Source organism: Vulpes lagopus, chromosome 12, assembly GCF_018345385.1.
Source record: "Vulpes lagopus strain Blue_001 chromosome 12, ASM1834538v1, whole genome shotgun sequence".
Classification (NCBI taxonomy): domain Eukaryota; kingdom Metazoa; phylum Chordata; class Mammalia; order Carnivora; family Canidae; genus Vulpes; species Vulpes lagopus.
The window spans coordinates 50,724,468-50,746,550 of record NC_054835.1 but is presented as its reverse complement, the minus strand read 5'-3'; the positions used below and the strand labels follow the sequence as shown (position 1 = coordinate 50,746,550).

Below are 22,083 nucleotides of genomic sequence, written 5' to 3'. Positions count from 1 at the left end.
GAGGGACCCGGGACCCGGGACCCGGGAGCGGCGCGCAGCCCCCGGCTGGATGCGGACGCGCGCAACTGTTGCAACTGATGCAAACCCGCTTGGCGCTCTGGCCCGCTTAGACTTCCCTGGAGGGTGAACGACTCGTTCCCCTTCTCGCACTGTCCGCCCTCAGCCTCTTCTTGCTCCACCGCCGCCCGGCAGCGCTCTCCTGATCTAAAACCAGAGCAATTAGCGTAATGAATTCCCCGGAACAGCAACTCCTACAGACACTCTGCCCTCGCATCAGCGCCTCCCAGCCCTCATTCCCAGCAACCAGGCAAGAGCATGCAGACCCTTTCCCGAAAACCTATGTCGACTTCAGTGTGGACCGCGTCTGCAGCCTGCAACTTTGCGGATCGATGCGTGTGTGTCCGTGTGTGTCTGTCGTGTGCAGGTGCAGTGCGTGCATATACCTCTGAGTACGGTGGTGTCATGACCCAGCTTCTGCTCTGAAGGGACGCAGGGTGCTTTAGGAGTCCTCCTTAGGCAGAGTTGGAGATTCCTGCGTGTGTGTGCAATGCTTGTTTCCCCCAAGCGAGCAAATGCGTCTTTTCGTGCAGTTTGTGCAAACCTCTGAAAGGCGGCCTGGAGTCGCCAAGCTGCTTAGGCCAGTCTGGCTCGTATTCGGGGCGGCACAGACTGGGGGTGGTGTGTGTGTGTGTGTGGTGTGTAGGGGAGGTGAAACCGACAATTGAAGGAAGGTCTGCGCGGGTACCCACTTCCTAGCCCCATACCCTCACATGGCCCCTAGGAGGTGCTGGTGAGATGCGCTGGGTTTTGCAGATGCGTGCTTAACCCTGCCTTAGCGAGCGCGCTGAGCGAGAGCCTGAAATTAAGTGTTGAGCAAGTTGTGCATGCGGTGAGTCTGCTCCGAGAGCCAGACCTATCGCTCTTCCGTTGCACTTGCTGAGATTATCCAGCACGCCGAGCCCTGTAGCCGTCTTGCCTTTAAAAACCCCGCATGTGGGAATAATGCCTCACACTTACAGGGGCCTGGGGAGGGGGTGGGGGGTCTGGGGGGAAGTCTGTCTTCTTTAATAGTTATTAAGGAATGCATTACTTTTGGACAACTTGAGTTGACTCTGCAAAATAGATGGATGGATAGCAACCCAGGCTGTAGCCCAGACCTAAAAGCGTGGAGACAGCCACGCTGATTCTATGTAGTCAAAGGAAGGAGAATGAGTAACATCTCACTCTTGCCCCAGTGGGCTTCTTCTGAAATGTGTTTCTGCATGGATTTCTTCTCAGAAACAGGTGGGAGAGGTCCGTGTAATCCCTTAACACATATTGGGCCTAAATGGAAAGAGGAAATTCATCACTTTATGTTCTCTTCTTTTATGGTGAATCAATCCGTGCATCTATAGATGGCTAAGAATTTTCCAAACCACGTGAATTCAGAGAGGCCGCGTTCTTGTTTCCAGGTAATGAGCTCTTTTTGAAAATCAGTCATCCAGAAAGGGCTGCCATTTCTCTGGAAGGTGGATTGAAATTGTTTTATTGTAATGTTTTGCTCTAAATAAGCTGAATGCGCCATAGGCCGAAATAGTTTCATATAATAGAAGAATCTTTAAATCTTTAAAGAAAAGATAAGTTACAAGATGAAGGTTGGTCTTGTAAATTTAGTTATGGCAGGGGGCAGATAAATATATATATATCCTAATCTTTCTTATCAACATCCCTCCTACCCACCATGGGCTGATCTGCAGCAATGCTTATTTCTTGAAGTAGAAAGTTAGAGAAATATTGGTTATTGCAATAAGCAGCTTCTCAGCCTGGATAGAAGTTTTGCCTTAATTGCTTAGCTCAATTAGGAAACATGAAGGATTAGGTTTTGTGAGTAAATGAAACTTTGTAAATGCATGATAGCATTGATTAACTCCACTGCTTCGGGTTATAAAGGGAAAAAAATGAAATGTGCATTTTAATTAATAAGTGACTTTTCATTATGCCCCTATTAGGAAAATTCTAGTGTTCCAAAGCATTCAGTACTTTTGGGAGTGATGCATGATACAGATTTCTCTAGTCAGAGTCTCTCTTTTTTGGCTGAATCAGTCCTTATTTAGCAAAAATCCCCATTAGTTTTGGACACCAATGCAGTTGGGTGTTGGGATCCATCTGTGGATTAAATTTTTCCAAGGAAATGACAGTTGTGCTCTTACTGGTTCCCTCCACAGTAACCACCTATAACATTAGAGCCAAATATTAGTCACAATCTAGATCTGCAGTCAGATTATGAATGGTTGTGTGACGCAGAAGGTGATTCCTCCACCAGCAGCACAAGTCTTTCCTTTGCACTTATATAAATATCTCTAGCAATTAGATATATTTTCAGACTTCCATCAACCATATAGGCAGTCCGATTTTACAGTGATGAGAAATGAAAATCTCCTGTCATTTGCAACTGCTTGCTATTAAGAACCCCTTACTAATCTTCACAGTAATAACTAATAGCAATAAATAATAAATCAATGTCAGATGAATTGAAAGGGCAGGCAGGATGAGTCTGCAGTCTGCGGCAATGAGGACCAGCCATGGGCTATGGTATTTTAAGGCGCTGAACGTAATCTTACCAATGGGACAGCAGCCTTGGCAGTTTCACTTCCAGTACTGGTAAGATTTAATGTTCATATGAAATTTAATAAATGTATTTGTCGAGTAAATACTTTGTACCTGAACTGTTTGCTGAGTGATATGGGAGACTTAAGAGCCCTGGGTGAAACCATTCCTTCCCTCTGAGAATTCACAATCTCTCATTGAGAAGACAAGCAATGCACAAGTGAAATCAAATGGCCAAATGACAGAATAAGGCAGCCTATGATTGAAGTGCTAAAGTCGATCATGCAAGGGAAAAAAAAAACCAAAAAATTCCTGGAGCGTTTCTGAGGAGTGAAACCAACTAGAATTTATGGGCGAGTTTAGAATGGAGGGTTTACTTACTATGGATGACGCATTACCGTGTAGGGATAATGAGTTGTGTTAAGGATGCTAAGAGTGTGCCAGAAGACAGGATTGCCTCTTCATGCAGTTTATGTCCCAAAAACACCTGTTAGGCTCCCAGATCTGTCTATATACATGTAATCGTGTGTATAAATTAGAAGCTGCTTCTAAGAATGCTGCACGTCTCTGCCTACACAGACACCGTTTCTTCTAGAGCAGTGGGCTTTATTGGTCATTCGTTACCACTGTAACACACAGTGCAGTGATGATGCCTTATTTTTCTGGCATACCTGGGAATGCAGCATATCGCATGAGAGCTTCTTCTGGCTAATTGGTATTTCTTTGCGGTGGGAATTATCTTCTCTAATATACTGTATGCATCCTCGAGCTCTATCCGATTGCCCCTGGAACACTCCGTATCTCTCTCAAGTATAGCATGTTTTGTTCCTCTCGTGCTATCACAGCTATGGCTCCCTATGTTTTTTGCACCGACCAATAGTGAGCTTTTCAGAATCCACTGCCATGTCTTTTTTATCTTTATACCTCCATTGCCTTGCACACAGCCAAAGAAATACATCAGTCTGAATAAATGTCAGTAAATGCAGGGTGGAATGAAAGCAACAGGATTTTTGAGTATACTACGACTTTTGCACAGAGACTCCGTATCATTATAATAAACACGAGCTATTTCATTTTTACCTGCAAGAGAGGAGGACTGTCCGGGTACGCTAAGAGTAATGTCTTCAACATTAAATGACCAGAAACTAAGCTTATTTAAGTCGTCTGTTTGCTTTCTCTCTCTTCTTCACCAATGACAGCCTTCACTTCTCATTTTTGCTTCTGCCAAATATATCAGGCTGTCACCATGCTCTGTCTAATTTGTTGATTCTAATCTGCACTGTACTGAGAAATTATATAACCAAGGTTGCTTTAAAATGTACGTGAAGTGAAAGCAAATGTAATCTAAAGGGCTTAAGGTGGCTATATATTTTTGAAATAGTATGAGCAGATGCCAAATTTGGAGTTACCTTGCTTTTTGGTCAGTTTCCTTTTTTGGGTAAAGAAGCTTCAGGATATGGATTTCTGACATCTATTTTAGCTTCTCAGAGCATTTAAATGGTTTAGTCCTTGCATTTACTGTGCACTAAGTAGTTGAGGAAGACCTCTGGGTAAGGGAGGTAACTTTGTGTCTGCAAATATGCATATATTTATATGTACATGTACAACAAAATCATGCAGCCATTTATTCAGGAATCATCTAAGTACTTACTGTGTCCATTACTATGATCTTTGTTTTCCATCAAATATGTTAAAAGCAACAGTAATAAGTGGGATCATTCTTTTTTTCATTCATACTTCCAGAGCAGCTGAATTATTATTTAGCAAATTACTCTTCTGTCATGCTCTGGAAGACCTTACGTATTTTGTGTGGGTGAGACAATTACATTCTGAAAATGCTTTATTCATCCAGACCCCCATTACCATGGCTCTTAACACGATGATGATGATGATGACCATTTCATCTGTGTTGTCTGTGGCACATTAGCTCCCTTAGACGTAATGAGCCTAAACTAAAGTCTCCGTTCATTCTCTTTTAAAGTGGATGGCAGCTGCTTAGGTCAGGTAACCCTGCCATAAGATGCCTGCAACTTGACTTTTTCCAGAACTAACAATAACAGCAAACAACTTCAGACAACCAAAGTTAGTCACTGCTGTAGGCATTTCAGGAATATGCCACAAGATACAAAGAATGTGGAAAACATATTTTGAGTAATGTCAATGATATTGTCATGTTATTTTATTTTGTCATGTTACTTTTGAAAGAGAGGGTACATACCCTCATGTCTAGGGTTTGGCATATCGGCTTTAACAATTTGTGTGTGTGGTCTTTCAAGTGTTGAGTATGTGTATGTAGGTCTTTTTTTTTTTATTGTCAAAGCAACTATGGAAAATGCATAAGATAAACATTAAAAAATGTAGGTAAACACAGAAAATAAATCCATATCCCCACCATTGTGAATACTTTGGTGTATTTCTTCCCTTTTTCCTATCTTTTTGTTTCTATTTTTTTATCTTTATATATTTTTTATACTTTTAGGATCAATTGTGCCATACTTTTTGATACATGAGTACTGTACCTTTTATATTTGTCATGCAATTAAAATTCATTTGAAGGCGTATGTCTTAATGTTTATATGTATTTTTGAGCCAAGCTTTGATGAATCATCACCTATTCTGATACCTTTCTATTCATTTTTGTTTTATATTTGTATAAAGATACATTAACTCCTTTTGTAGATTGTTTATCTTCATCTCCTACTGTTTTGTTAGGTTTCCAAATGTGGAATTACTAGGTCAAAGGGTGTGATCTCCTGAAACTTTTTTTTTTTTTTTTGTTGCCTTCTTTCAAGTGAAATCCTGATGCACTGAATTGCAAGGATGTTCTAAGTTATGTGACCTTGACAGTGGTGATGGCATTGCACAGTGGGGAGAGTTTGGGCTTTGGGTCAGCCTGATATGTGTTTGTGACATTGATCCAGCTAGCTGTAAAAGCCTGTTATAGGGATTAGAAATAATACAATAAAAAAATGCTTGCTACATAATGAACACTTAGGCGGTGGAATTATTTACACTAGCTCTTGCTGCTACTAATGATGATGAGGTTAATAAATAGAATAACTTAATTGGGGGAGTAAGATGTATTCAAGAGATATTTATATGTAATAAGCCTTTAAATAACATAGCAATCTGTTGCAGTGGCTGCTTAAGTGCGAAAATCATAAACAAAGAGGTAAGTATCTGAGGAGTTTGGGAACATTTTATAGCTGTGTCGAAGTATGGGTTGGTGTTAGAGGGAGAAAAGCAGAGTGGATTTTGCCGGTGATGGTCAGCATTTGAATACATTCATGAATAAAGGGATTTTAGGACTGAACATCAAATTTGGGCCAGATTTTAGACTTTTTAGACAAGCAGGAGGAGTGACACTCTATTCTTTAGACAGGGGGCAATCTGCAGATGAGTGAATGCAAGGCTAAAAGATGTGAGCAGGACTGTTAGGACACTGATCTGATTGTCATTTCTCTCTCCGTTGCCTCTGGCTGGAGTCCTCCCATGTGATCTTGGCTTCTGGATTTCTCTTCATATGATTTCCCAAATCCCAATTTTAATTTATAAGGAAATAGAGAAATTCTGTCACAGGGAAGCTCCTCATGTGAGTGGAAGCTGTTGATACAGCCTCTAAGCCTGCTCATTCCTTCCTCTGCTTTCTGCAGGGAACAACTTTTCATGACATCTGTGCTCAGACAAATCTAGAAATCATAGAATAAGGCTGATAATTTTCACAGCCAGTGACTAATCCTCCCCCCCCCCCAAATTATTCCTACGCTGACTGTAATATATAAAATTTGGCCCAGCACTCCTCATACAAGACCTTACTTCCAAATGTTTGACTTAATTCTTAGGCTTCACTGTGAGAGACTCTCTTCCATTTTCAAAATAAATTTGGTCAGTATCAGAGGAGATGACTGATGGTTTCCTCCTTCATTGACTTGAGTTCTGCAGGTATAAGAGCCTTCATTGGTCCTTGGTAAATTTATCTTTTCACATTCAAAGCCTTGTGTATAAATTACAGACAAACAACTTGTGTTATAACTATGCAGAAATAAAATGCTATACCTCATTGTCACCGATAACACTAATGACTCATGATAACAGGAAAAATAGCATTAATAACATTATATGATTATTAAAAAGAAAACCCAAGTTATGTTAGTGCCCATTTTATAGGTGCTTACTTGGGTATTTTAATGTACTGATTAGGATCAAATCCAGATATTTCTTCTCCTCCACTTGGATCTGAGCTTCATCCAGTCCATTCTAAATGTTAAAGAAATTCAAAGGAATGATCGCTGTAAAGAAGCATTCCAGAAAATTGTTTCTATGATTAGCAACAGAGAAACTCTGAATTTATTTCACAGACTTAAATTCTGTCACGGTGGTCACAGTGTTGCAGCTTCTGATCTTCTTGTCAGCAAAGAAGATGTCATTTTAAGACTTGTATTTATGCTAAATCTATCCCTTTATATGGTTGGCATAACTGAATTGCCAAATTTTAGCAGGCCAGGAACAGATGCTATAAATAATGCCTTCTTGTCACCTCATTGTCATCTTCCTGCATGTAAACTGAAATACAAAGACCCCTTACTGTACCTGTGAAGTCAACTTGGAAAAAAAACCAACTAAGAGAGCTAGCTTTCCAACTAACTGATATTAAACCACTTATACGTGTTGACACATGCAGTAATGCTTTCCAAAAAGAAAAATCCTTGAAAACTAATGATGTATTTCCCGCTTGGGCAACGGTTAAAACCCAAAGCTATTGTTCTTAATGCCTATTAATTTTATATAAAAATATAGTGCCTCCTTAGTAGTGGATTAAGAAAGAAGGGATGTACCTAATAAATTAGTTGGCACAAAGCAAACTCAAAGTGCATAAAAGTGAAAATGCACACGCACACAGAGTTCTATCTCTTGACCTCATGGTGTCATATCTGAAAACCTCACAAGACGTTGAAGATGGTTCAAGTTTGATTTGTAGTTACTTAGTTGTGACAAAAGAGCTGTAGTCAGCTTTGAGTCTCCAATTTCTCGGCAACTTGCTTTCACGATTCTGATGTTATGGTGTTTAAGAGTTCGCTCATATTTTACAATTTGCAATTTAAAACATTATCTACTCACCCATTGCACACATATTTCTGATGCATTAAAATATGAAACTTTCAAATCAGATAGTGGTGACTCTGTCAGTATTTTCCAAAAATAGAATAATCTATAAAGCTCTGAGGCTACACCGCTTTAATCTTTCTGCAAAATGCTAGCTAAGTACACATAACATAAGCAGTTCTTCCCTTGGAGCAGCACACGGTAAAAGTGTGATTTGTACGTCCTGGCAGAGATTATCTGAACATCTACTTGGTCAAAGCATCATTTAGCACAAAAGACTTTGTCACCAGTGCCGTATCCATAATGTCAAAATCCAGGCAGTATAATGGAAACGTCTGCAAGTCTCCTTAATCCTGGGCTCACAATGAATCGGTGCTCTTCCCTAAGTGAATTAAGCACAGATATTAATTCACTCTTTTCTTTGTTCTATCTTCTTTCCTCATGCATTGCTCGCCTTGGCTCATTTTTCCTCTCCACGATCCACACGTTATTTCAAATCCTACAAGAAAAGGGGACTCAGACATAGCCAGTGATCCAGGCAGAGCACTTATAATTATATTATTAGCATTATTCAGCATTTGATTCATCTTCGGAAATGCAGTTCAGGATCTGCATGATTCCAGCTCCACAGGCTCCATTACAAAAGCACAGCCTATCAAAGCAACTTGCCGGAAAAGCATCAAGCACACTTAATATAAAACCAACCCATACCCTGCAGGCAAAATAGTCCAGTCGGCATAAAATAAAAATAAAATATAAAAACCGTTTTTGAAATTGTTTTTTTTTTTTTTTCCACAAGCATTTCTCTGTAAATTGACTTGAAGGCCATGACACAAAACCCAAAAAATGAAAGAAAGAACAGGGGAAAAAAGGAACCCACCCCCCTCTTCCCATCACAGACAGGTGTCCTGTCCTTTCTCCTGTCTCCTGAACCCTCTTCGGAGTCTCCACCGCAAGGAAGGCAGCCTGCCCTGCAGCCCTGTTGCAAGCAACATAGGGCCTGGAGGTCTCTCCTACAAGCCTCCCCCCAACTCCACTGAAGACCCCCTCAGACCAAGAAGACTTTTTCTCACAGGAGAGTTTGAGAGAGTCTATGAGTTCATGCTCGAAGTGAATTTCCTAATTTCCTCTCTGGGCAAATACCAGGGTATTTATTTCTCTTACGTAATTTCCAGGGAGTCCGTTATGTGACCCGACTTCTATTCTGTTGGTCTACTGAGGGACCTTACCGTCAAACGGTCACCCTTGGTGAGAATGTACCCAAGAACTGATCTATCACTGCAAAGGAACTTAACAATTCCTGGAAGGAAAAGGGTTAAGAGCCAGTAAAAACAGCATAAACTTACACATGACCTAGTATGATTACACTTTTATTCTCTTCCTTGCAAGGAACAACAATGACAACATCCATAACTAATGCTTCTGGTCTGAAAAACCTTTTCAACAACTTTCTGGTTCGCAAGGATCTCTAGGCAGAGAGATGTACTTGCTGGTGATTTTTCTTTCAAGAGGATCTAAAAGGTTCATTACCTCATGGAAAAATAATCTCAAGTATTGGGAGCAGGGAGCAGCCTTGGGTGATTGGTTTGTGATGGTCTGATTCTGGCTGACACGTTCTAGAATTAGGACTGTTTTGTCCTGATCTTAACCTAACTGTGAGGAAGATGCATGGTTTCAACAGCCAAAGGACTTGGCTTCAAAAAGAATCCTGAGCAGAGAAAAGCCACAGCAGTGGCTTAAGTTTAAAAACAAAACAAACAAACAAAAAAATGGTCCTGGAGAAAAACAGGGAGCATGCATTTGTTTTCTTTCCTTTAGAGATATCTGAGATCAAATGCTCCAAAGAGTGAATGAGCTACATGCTGCAGTCCTCTGGGTCCTCACCCTGCGGTGGAAGCTTCTCTACCTGAGCTCTCTATAGGGGGTCCAGGGTGATTGAAAGTGGGCGGAACTAACCTGCACCACTCAGATCCCTAACTCAACCCCTCCGCTCCCCCATCCCAACAGGCTCCTTTCCTTTTTTCCCTCTCTCCAGGAATTTTCCATCAGCTGGAAGGCAGGGACATCAGTTGTCACACTGATGGGAGATGTTGCACTTTTGCACTTGGCCATGGCTGCATCTGGGTGGCCTTGTGTTTGCCTGTGGAGCCCCCGGATACTAGAGGGGCCAGCAGCAGCTGCTTGGGCCAGGTCCTCTCCATGTCACTCTGTTCTCTTCCTCCCCTCTCCTCCTCCTTCTTTGGGATTTGTACACAAATGTCTCGAGGAAAACCTTTATGATGCTTCTTGGCAATGGAACTCAAATATCTAGATGGGAACATATCTGGAAGAGGTGGTCTTGAGCAGTTTTTCATACAGTAAATTGTTAGAAGAACCTAATGAAGGGCTCAATTACAATGAAAAATGTAACAACCTGGGAAGAAAACAAATGAGACATTTTGAGATAGCATCACTGGGAGATTTTTTCCCCCTAAATATCAATTTTTTCAAAAAACTTGATTCCTTGTAGAATTTTTTTAAAGATTTTATTCATTTATTTGACAGAGAGAGAGAGTGTGCGAGCAAGCAGAAGCAGGTGGAGCAATAAATAGAAGGAGAGGGAGAAGCAGGCTCCCTGCTGAGCAGAGAGCCCAATGCCATGAGTGTTGCGGGGCTCCATCCCAGGAACCTGGGATCATGACCTGAGCAGAAGGCAGATGCTCAACTGACTGAGCCACCCAGGCTCCCCTCCTTGGGTAGAATTTTATTTTAAAATGCCCTTTATTTTGTTCATGAAAACAATACAGGATTGAGGATTTTGATGGGAGAGTATGTACATCAAGAAAACGAACCAGAGCAAAGATATATGATTGATACATCATATGCAAATGTCCCTCTATTACAAGACCCATAGAAAATGAAAACTTTTCTTCTGAAATCAGGGACTTCCTGAGATTTTAAATCAAGGAGGTCACCCTTTCCACTGACTGTTCTGGACCAGGGGATCTGCAAGCTGCAGCCCACAGGCCAAATCTGGCTCACCATCTATATAGCTCCTGAGCTAAGAATGATTTACATTTCTTAAATGTTGGGGAAAAAAATAAAAAATAATAATATTTTGTCACACTTGAATATTTTATAAAATTCAGATTTCTACATTCATTAGTAAAGTTGCAGTTGGAACATAGCCATGCTCATTTGCTTACAGATTGTCTATGACTACTGCCTTTGTGCTATAACAACAAAGTCGAGCAGAAGACACAGAGGCCATATGTGGCCCACAAACCCTAGAATACTGACTCTCTGGCCCGTTACAGAAAAAGTTTGCTGACCACTGATCCAAAATACTGCTATGGGCATTAAGCCAAGTGGAGTAAGAAGGGTGTAAAAGCCATTCCTCAGCTCTCCTACTAGCAGACTGAATACATTTAATTGTAGCATTTATTTAACTGTGGGCACCTCCTTGTTAAAAAGGAAAGAAAATGCTCATAGGTTTATTTTTAGGATTAGCTATATATGGATTATAAAATGTGTATTCAAACAATAAGTATTTTCTGTTTAAACTAATATTTAGTTTATTCGATATTTTGATCGAATTCACTTACTTGTCAAAATTAAGTGTCTTTCAAGTGGGCTCACAAAATAAAATTAAGGTTACTCTTAATATAAATCCTTAGGAGCACTTGGGTGGCTCAGTTGGTTAAGTGTCTGCCTTCAGCTCAGGTCATAATCTCCAGGTCCTGGGATCGAGTCCTGCATCAGGCTCCCTGCTCAGTGGGAAGTCTGATTCTCCCTCTGCCTCTGCCTCTCCCTCTAGACTCTCTTTCACTCTCAATGTCTCTCAAATGTATTTAAAAAATCTTTTAAAAAATAATATAAATAATTTAAAAATTAGTAAATGTCAAAATTGATTCTATGGAGATTGATTTTTACAAATCCATAGATAGCCTGTTTTATGCTCACAGATACATAAGGGACCGGAGAGTCTGTGAAACCATCAGACAAGTATTTCACTTTGAGTTGCTTCAACTCAACAAATGTTGAATTTGATCTCATTAGCAATCATTAAGTGTTGCATATTAGAGTATTTAGTGATTGAAAAATATCTTAAAAATAAATAATAGAAGAAAATATATTATATTAGAAAAAAGAAATTGCATCCTGGAAAATGTTTAAGGACTCTGAATTTTGAATGCAGATTGTATCATATGATTCCATTTCTTTGAGAAAAGAAAATCTTTAAGTTTAAATCAGTTTCCGAATCTAAACCTCTTTCTATATTTGTCTTCAGCACTAGGATTTGGATGTGGTAAAGAAGGCACTACACACCTCAAGTATGAACTTTAAGAATTGCAAAAATAAAAACAAAAAACCAAGAATCAAGATAAGTAATAGTTTAAATGCATATATTTAAAAAATATGATATAATGCAAAATAATCCGTGATAAACAAAATAGGTCAAAATTGTTATGCAATTCAGATTTGTTGGAGTTCCTGCAATAGAAAAATTCAGAATATCAATATATCAAAAAATATAGGCCTACTTCTCTTACATGTAAAAATATCTGGAGATGGGCTCTCTGCAGACCATATGCTGGGTGCCTCCCGATATAAAATTTAACAATGACCTATTTTTATTTTCTTGTATCTGTGTATTGGCATTTTCTCATTTTTCTCCAAATATTTACTATTTCATAATAAAGAAAAAAACATAATACACCGTATAATTTTAAGACTAAAATGAAGATGCCATTCCTTTTTTATTAGAAGTTTGTCTCCTGGGGATCCCTGGGTGGCGCAGCAGTTTAGCGCCTGCCTTTGGCCCAGGGCACGATCCTGGAGACCCGGGATCGAATCCCACGTCAGAATCCCAGTGCATGGAACCTGCTTCTCCCTCTGCCTATGTCTCTGCCTCTCTCTCTCTCTCACTGTGTGCCTATCATAAATAAATAAATAAATAAATAAATAAATAAATAAATAAATAAAAGTTTGTCTTCTTTAGTAAGACCAAGACAGCATTTTGATCTTTCATTTGCTGAGGTAACTACAAAGAATACTGGTTAAATGCTCTTCCAGTTCACACAGACTTTGCAATCATATTTCTGTACTCATTAGGGAAAAAAAATATTATATCTGTCTAGAAGCACAACTAAGTCATTTATATAATCTCTTGTTCTTTAGCTGTTAAATGAGCGAATGCAGAAATAGTTCTAAATCAATATAAGTTCACTGGTGAGGCTAGGGGTAATTTCCTCCCTGGGTTTCACGAGAAAAAATAAAAACCAGAATGCACATTTTAAACATAATTCAACGTGCACCTTTTACCAACCCTGCCTCACAGAAGGCAAATACTGGTCAATTCCTTCAAGGAACAGAGAAGTACAACGTCATCAAGACTTGTTTCCAGTATTTTGGGACGCAATTCTTAGAAATTAATTAATAATTATTAATAGGAGTTTGGTCTTTTCTCCCTACACACAACTAGTCACGACTGTAAGCCTCATTTAATCGTATTTTGTAAGAGTTACCTTGTTTGTTTATTGCAATATCAGAAGCTCAATATTAAATAAATAGAGCTTTGGCCTTCTGCGTCTTTGAATATTTCCTTTACAAGGGAGAGAGACGGGAACACATCCTATCATTAACTCTCCTGTCTCTGGTTTGTCATCACACTGTTAATAATATGAAATGCTAAACCCACAGACTGACCCGAAAACCAGATTCTAATGTGAAAATCTTCCTTAAAAGTAGTGATTTCCAGTGAGCTTGTGCCTGATAGGTTTGTCACCTGACATTAATTTTTCGTAACCCAATTAAATAGTAGCGTAACAGCTGTGCTTCCATAGAGAACAATTAGCCATTCAACATGTTGCATGGAGAAAAATTTCAGAATAGCCTCTAGGAATCAATTAAAGAAAAACGCAACAGGGAGAAAAATCAAATATGATCCCCATGGGATTTAAAAACTAATAAATTGTTGTATATCCTGAGAAATTGTAGGAAGAAAATTCATCAAACATCAAAAAGAAATAAAGCCAGCCCACTGATTTCAGAATCTTGAGTTTTCAGATGGAATTTTGAGTTTTCAGAATCTACTCTAGTGAGATGGTAATGCTGATGCTAATTCTCTCAAACAAACATTGTAAGATTCCCTCACATCCTTTATATTTAGTTTAATTATTTTTTATTTTTTAAAAAGGAATGTTAGTGATCTTTGGGGTTAAATATTATTCATCAAAAATCCATGGATAAAAATCAATCCATGGATAAAAAATCTTATTTTATCCTGTTTTTATTGTATGAACTTGGAAGAGGGGGTTGAACAACATTTTTCTTACGATTCTGTCCAAAGTTATTTTTCTGTGATCTCTTTGGCCAAAGTAAAATGGCAGAAATTTTACCTTATATTATTGGGCCTCTTAACTTCCTCTATGAGAAATAAAATTGTTATAATCTCTTTTTAAAACTTCCGCATGAATGTAAGTCCTCTGAGAGTCATATTTAATTTGAATGATTAAGATGTAAACACAGTTAAATATGAGTTATTACCTTAGTTCTCCGTTGGCCTGGGTGGTTTCAGTCCTGTGACATTCAATATGACATCAGTATATATTTCTTCTGTTTGTTTTTGCGTAGTTACTTTAATCTGTTGATCTCTGAAGGTTGTTGATATAAAGGTGCTGTTACTATTATTACTATTTTGTCATCATTATCATTATAGTTTCCAGTTCAGAGAATGTTAAGCTAAAGACCAGCCCTTTCTTTCTTCATAGCCAATAATTGTGAGTTTAAAAACCATAATGTTTTGTATTTCCAACACAATGTTCTTACAGGATTATGGATTTCCTTCATATAGTCTCCCGGAAAAGCTAATTAGATGGCAGCTATCATTGCAAACATACAAAAAAATAAGAAGATAGTGCATTTGTTGCTCTCAAGAGTGTTCCCTTAGTAGTTACTTGTAAATAAGCATTCTAACAAGTTTTTCTGACCCTCTTCCTGTTTTTTTTTCCCCTTAAGATTTGATTTATTTATGCATGAGAGACACAGAGAGAAAGTGGCAGAGACACAGGCAGATGGAGAAGCAGGCTCCATTCAGGGAGCCCGACGTGGGACTCGATCCCAGACCCCCAGGATCACGCCCTGGGCTGAAGGCGGCGCTAAATCGCTGAGCCACCCGGACTGCCCTTTTACCCTCTCTCTTATTTATATGTTATGATAGTCAACCAATCCAATCCAATCCACTGTAGCTACCCAATAAACAGCAACTTTAATATAAGCTAAATGTAAGTACAACCCTCATCCAAATATTACAGTTGAATTTACAATGACAACCACAAAATATGCATCAGAGTCTTGTTTACATCATAAATGCCTCTTTTTCAATACCTTTAGGAGTATACATTGAACATTTTTCATTGATCAATACAAAAATGCATGCCCTGATATATGCCCAATATAGCTTTACAAATAGTTAATGTGTTCATTGAAAAGCCCATTGTTGGACTTGAATCCATCACCCTCTTTCTTTACATTTACAATGAAAAATCCATTTCTCTAGTTTTTATCTTCTATTGAATGATTGAAATTCACCCTATTAGATTTTAGCATAACTTAACTACATGCTCTGTAATAGCAAATTTTAAAAGCATGAAAAGTAAATTCAAAAATGAAATTTAGGGACACCTGGGTGGCTTAGTCAGTAAAGCCTCCAACTCTTGTTTTCAGGTCAGATTATGATCTCAGAGTCATGAGATCGAGCCCCACATCGGGGCTCCATGCTGAGTGTGGAGCCCGCTTAAGATTTTCTCTCTGTCCTGCTCCCTCCCCGTCCCCTATATGCATGCACACTCTCTACCTCTCCCCTCTATAAAAAAAATAAAAAATAAATAAAAAATCAAGTTTAAAAGGACTTGGTTATAAGAGCTTGTCAAGCAATATCCCAAACCAAGGCAGCACCAAATCCCTCCTCCTCCTCCTCCTCCTCAAAAAAAAAAAAAAAAAAAAGAGTGGTTGTGGAAAAGATTCATTGGAGAAGACATTCATAGCAATCCAGGGTACATACAAGGGGATGGGCTGACTTTAACTGGAAAGACCAGTTTTGACATCATACGCAATACATGGGGGAAAAAAATCAAACCCATGGATGGAAAAAAATAAAAGCCAAACTACCATGAAGACAAACAAATGTTTGATTAAAAACTGTGTCCCTCAGTTGATTGCTCTTTAGCTCCAGCACCAATGCATAGTAGCCAGGTGGCCGCAGCTCTAGAAAAACCTCAGCTTCAAACAGACTCTGGTTCTGCAGCTCGAGTACTCAACACAGCCTCTTTTACTACACTTTAATACCACATCCTAAAAAGCTTGTGAAATACTATACAGACCCATGGGCCAGGATGGAGTCCCAACACACTTTACACATTTGCTTTCGACAGTTGGTTGTAATCTAGGACCAAACACAGAGAGAGGGAGAGCTAGCACGTTGAGTCAGAGGCTTTTTTTTTTTTTCCCTCTTCGGTATATTTACATGGTCAGATGTTCTTTCTGAACCAAAATGGTGATCCAGCCATTTCCTTCTAGATCTTCACAATTCGTGTTTCCATGACAGGTAAACTTAGTTATCTCTTTGATTAAACTGTGTGAGTGCATGTGCCACTCGCAAAAATGTGATGTGCTCATTTCAAAAGCTGGGTTTTTGAGGTTGGACAGAGGGTTTTGGGGTGTATTTTTTTTTAATCTGGATTTTTTAAAAAAGTTGGTAAATTCTTGGTAAATTCAGTTTTATGGCAAATGTTATAACAGAGCCACGCTGGCTGATGTGACTTTAAACATGGTCACAGGCCTCCGAGGGACTGGGAACACCTGACAACCCCATTAGATTTTCCTGGTCCATTCACACTCCTGGGCTCTGAGAGGAGTCCTGAGCCATTTCCAGCTCCACCCAAACCTCCAACATATGCTTCATTCTTGGCTGACTCCCTTGCTCCTCATCACACTGAGAGAAATGGCAGCGGAGAGAAGGATACCTCTTCACCCTTCAGGTTCCTGCACACATCCACATGGTCATCCCCACCTGGGTATGCTGCCCTCCCTCCCGTGTCTGCTAGGGCTGGGGTGTCCCCCTCCCTCCACTTGTAGACTGGGCGCCATCCCTTCTCATCTATTCAAGGCCTCTTCTTTATTTATCCCCTGTCTCCTACATTGTCTATTTTTTCCTCTCTATGGGATCGTTCCCATCTGCTCATAAACATGCTGAACTACCTCCCACTAACAAAAGAAAGAAAAATACAAAGAAGGAAATTTAAAAAAAGGGGGGGGGGAGCTTCCCTTGACCCTATCCCTTTCTCCAGCTGTTAACTTCATTTATCTCCTCCCCTTTTTATCAAAACGTTTCAGAAGACGTTCCTGTCTTCTCAAACCAAATTCTCCATTGAATCCCCTTGAGTTGGCCACACACCCCCAGGCATTCTTACCACCCCCCCCCCCCCCCCCATCAACTCTGTTTCCTCCCATTTGACCTCCAAGAAGTATTTGACAGTCAATCATTTGCTCACTTTTTTTACTTGGCTAAGTAACCGCTCATCTCTCTTTTCTCCTCCCTCACAAGGCAGCTTCTTCTTGTCTCCCTTTAATGACTTCATGAGCTTCAGCCCACCATACTGCAATGCCCCTGGCTCTTGGATCATACTGTCTCCTCTCCTACTGCCCCTCCCTGCTGCCCCCCACCCCCACCCCGCAATCCCACTCAGTTCCCTGGGCGACCACTTGCAAGCCTGTACTTTTATAGACCTATCTATGGAGAGTGCTTCCAACTTTCCATTCTCAGGTCTGACCTCCCCCAGCTCCAAACCCACATACACAACGCCCTACCTACTGTTTTCTCTGCTTGGGTACATCCAATAGGCACTTGAGATGCATCGTGGTCAAAACCGAACTCTTAAGTTTTTGCTTCTCCCCCAGATCTCAAACTTGTTTCTGCTTCAAGGCTTCTGCACTGGCTTGGAACTCTGTTTCTCCAGATAGCCACATGGTTTACTTTCTCTCTTCTAGATTTCTGGGCAATTGTTACCTCCACTGAGAGGCCTTCTTTGACTACTCTACCTAAAATGGCACCCATCCCTCTCTGCACAATATATTCCTTTACTTTTTTTTTTTTTCACAGCAATTTACTGTGCCTGGCATTACATTATGTTTGGTTTGTTTGTCATTCGTTCATTTTACCTTTGTCTCTCCTACTAGCCTATAAGTTCCTAGAAAGATCATTTTCTTTCTGTTTAGTTCATTTTACCTTCACAATATCTATGAGTGACCAGATATGAGGTAGATGTTAATATATGAATACATGAATTAGTGTTAGAAAAATGAGGTATTGCAATGGAAGATTTTTATCTCACTGACTGTATTAATTCTAGCCCTGGCAAATAATAGATGGATGATAGATGAATAGATAGATACTAGATAGGTAGGTAGATAGAAAGATAGATACTAGATAATGATAGATGATAGACAAGTAATGGTAGATAAATGATAGATAGATGATAGATAGATAGATAGATAGATAGATAGATAGATAGATAATAACTGGGTGATAATAGCTAGGGGATAGATTAAAAATGATAGATAGATAAGGAATAAAGAAAGAGAGGCAAGGAGAGAAGGAAAAAGTAAAATGAGTCAAAAAATAAAGCCACGGTTTAGAATGAGGATTATTGTTCATTGCAATGAACTCTGGGTAAGTATGTATGAATAGAAGATAGGGATCATTTTGGGTCTTCTACTTAATAACTGCATGAGTCTAGGCGAGGCATTTCCTGATTTAGCATTTTATTGATACAGTTGTGAGAAGAGGTACATGGGAGATATTTCTGTTTTAGCATTCTGTGAGCTACATCTCTAATTTACGGTGACATCATACCTCTAAGTGAGGCAGTATTGGAACACGATGACATGGATTTGAATATTAAGAATGGATACTTTTTTTTCTGACAATAAAAATAGAGATGGGCTACCATGCACTGGCCGTGTACTCTGTGCTAAGTATGGTCTTACGTGCTTTTGCATGCAATGAGTCATTCAGTTGTCACAACAGTTGTGGGAGGTAAGTACTTTTACCCCTATTTAACAGATACGGAAGCAGAGTTTGAGTACTTTGTGCAAGGGCACACCACTAGAAATCCACAGAGCTGGGACTCAAATCTAGGCCAGAAGACCTGGATTTCAGTCTAAATTAAATGAGAAAATGTAACAGAGAAAGAGAGGTGTGGAAAGACTACCATACAGAGAATTAGAATCAGAGATTGAAATAGGAAATTGATAGGTAAAAAGAAGACAGAGATATAAGAGACCAAGAGTCAGATGAAGAGAAAACGAAGACCAATGTGCTAGCCCAGTAATGCATCTGTGAGAATTTGTTAAACTGGTTCTGTCTCTGTCTCTCTCTTTCTCTCTCTCTCTCTCTCATTCTCTACACACCCACTACTTATAATGAGAGATTTTTGGAACTTCATTTTTTTCTAATAGTTTCATCCTTGATAAAAGCTGTAGCCTTGATCAAACAAGCAATGAGAATATAAATCAGTGGCCGTTACATTTCTGAATTTGGTACAAAATATATTATTTCGTCCCTAGTAGACAAGTACTCTGTGGGATGGTGGCCAATCCTGTCTTTCTCTGTTCTTCACATCTGGATGCTGGCCTACCTAGTGGGATTTAGAAATCAAAAAAAAAAAAAAAAAAAAAATCATTTAAACAAATATCACAATTCTTTGAAAAGCGTAAAACTTACGAAGTTGTAATATATTTACAAAGCAAATCTTTACTCACTATAAAAATTGTATTTTTTAAACTGTTCCTATATATGCATTAAAGTGGTTATTCTAATCTAGTATTGGTGATTGATACCTAAATTTTGACTGCTTTCTTTTACTATAAAGAGATTGCTGGATTAATAATTAGATTCTCAATGGTCATGATCCAGATTTCCATGTCTATGTTTGCAAATCAAGAATGGCAACCTACATGAACTTCAACTTCATTAAAAAAAAAAAAAAGATTTTACTCATTTATTCATGAGAGACACACAGAGAGAGGCAGAGACATAGGCAGAGGGAGAAGCATGCTCCCTGTGGGGAACCTGATGGGGGACTCCACCCCTAGGGCAACTTCGGGATCACGCCTTGAGCCAAAGGCAGATGTCTGCTCAACCACTGAGGCACCCAGGCGCCCCCCCATCTTCTTTTTTCTAAAGATTTTATTTATTCATTAGAGAGAGATAGAGCACAGGTGAGAGAGACCAAAAGAGAGAGAGCAGGCCAGTGAGTGAACTAGGGAGGAACAGAAGGAGAGGGAGAACTAGGCTCCCCACTGAGCAAGGAACCCCACGGAGGGCTCAATCCCCCGGACCCTGGGGATTATGACCTGAGCCAAAGGCAGATGCTTAACTGACCCCTCATCCTCTAAATATATAATTCACATTGAGGTAGCAGAGGGAAAATCTAGTACATGGAATCCATACCTAGACCAATACCATTCGTTGCTTTTCAGTGTATGCTAGTTTCTAATGTGAGTGGTGCCCATTATATTTTATTTACGGTCCTTGTTGGCAATGTGCTTCCCAACTTATTCTTCCAAATATCCTCCCATAGTAGGGGGGAGAGAATAAAAAATCGATTTACTTCATGGAAAAAAACATGTGTTCTCTTGTGACCACAAGGTGGCACAATGGTGACCAAGAATATTCAACATCCTAATAGAATTGCAATTACCAGAGGCTTTTACATAATTGTTATTATTAATACTGTGTCTTATTATCAGTACGATATTTCAGAAGACCAACATATCATCTTAGCCTTCGGTGAAAAGATAAAGTGCTTTTATTTATTTTTTTTATCATCCTCCATCTGCCTGCAAAATCATCAATATTTTGCTTTTTCCCAACCCCCAAATCCAGGGAGGACAAGTAGGTGTGTAGATCCTTCGTTTAATAATTATCCAAAATTTTAAGGCAAAGAGTAATGACTTAAATAATAAGTTACATGTCTGGAGAAGGATAAACCAAATTTTATATTGTTTGATGTATATGACGTTCTCAATTTAGTTTTAGTCATTCTGTGACTATTTTAAAATTAATCTGTAATATAAAAATACAAAATTCAGGTTTATTATTTGGAATTTGTGCTTTCTCTGGTCCTACACCAGACATGATATTGGGAAGAACACCCAGGAGATTCCAATGTGCCGCCCACTTAATTTTATGATTGTTTGATACTAAGAATAGACCATCTCTTCTCATGGTTGGGGTAATCACAGACCACTAGTGTATAGGAAACAAGGTGCAAATCATAGACAGTTATAGTTATTGGGAGGATAAAAAAGAGCGGCCACTTTTGCCCAACTGGGAACATAACACAGGCCGACCAGATACAGTTGTTTAGTTTTTCACTACGTAAATCACCGATCTGAAGAAGCAACTCTTAGTAGTAATACAAAGGGTTAGTAGCATCCTTCACTGAAAATTTTTTCCTCAGCTTCCATAGATCAAGTGTTCTGGCATTTCACAAATTTTAGTAGCATATTTGATGCCCTTTGTGAGTTCGTCATAAATTTAGGTGGCCCTCATGAGAATTCTGATGCTCTACTTTAGTTACCACATTTTTCATGTCACTATTTGCTTCCTGCCATTGTAAATATGAAGTAATATTTTATCTTTTTTTAAAAAACAATCAGACTTGTATCATTTTTAAATTCCTCAAATTTTGCTATTTACATTAGATCCTATTTCAGAAAAAGTAATATCAGACCTGAGAACTAAGTTCAACAAATATTATCGTAGCTGAATTGACCATATATTATCACAGTAAGTAAAAAAAAGGCACATTACAGTTACACATTAAAGAAGAATTTTATTGGGGAGCCTGGGTGGCCCAGTCTGTTAAGTGTCTGACTCTTGATTTCGGCTCAGGTCACGATCTCAGGGTTGTGAGATCAAGCCCAGAGTCGGGCTCCATGCCCAGCATGGAGCCCACTTGAGATTCTCTCTCTCCCTCTTCTTCTGCCCCTACCAAAATAAGAATTTTAAAGAAACAGAAAATAACATGAAATAGACCTTTCTTATAAAATTCAGTTAGTACAGTTATCATGAGAATAGGGAAGACTGCAGTGAATTAGGTACACTAATAAAAAAAAAAAAAAGCATAAAAAGCCAACAAGAAATAAAAAAGAATCAGGGTGAGAAGTAGAGGAACAGAAAATCATCACATTTTGAGGTTACAAGGAATCATGGAGTAACATAAAGCAACATCCCTGCCATAATGCTCAGAAACAGTGGACCAGGGAGGTTGAGTAATTCCCTGAAACGGCACAGCTAATTTGTGGCAGGGCTGGCATTAAAATCAAGTACTCCTGGGAGCAGGAAAA

The 22,083-nt window shown here is 39.2% G+C and overlaps 1 protein-coding gene across 12 annotated transcripts in view; it reads left to right on the top strand.

The window, feature by feature from the left end:
- Nucleotides 1-22,083, top strand: part of LOC121472802 (formin-like protein 18) — a 166,041-nt gene that overhangs the window by 719 nt on the left and 143,239 nt on the right. The window contains exon 2 of one of the 12 annotated variants that reach the window (XR_005983009.1): nt 14,689-14,747. The exons of 8 other annotated variants lie outside the window; for them this stretch is intronic. Coding sequence is in view for 2 of the 4 variants with exons in the window: in XM_041724232.1 (XP_041580166.1) it covers nt 164-228 (65 nt within the window). In the remaining 2 variants the exon portion in view is untranslated. Of the gene's footprint in view, nt 1-163; nt 645-11,959; nt 12,461-14,688; nt 14,955-22,083 lie in introns of those variants that run through there. 3 more of the 12 variants (XM_041724234.1, XM_041724232.1, XR_005983007.1) reach the window with 3 other exon arrangements.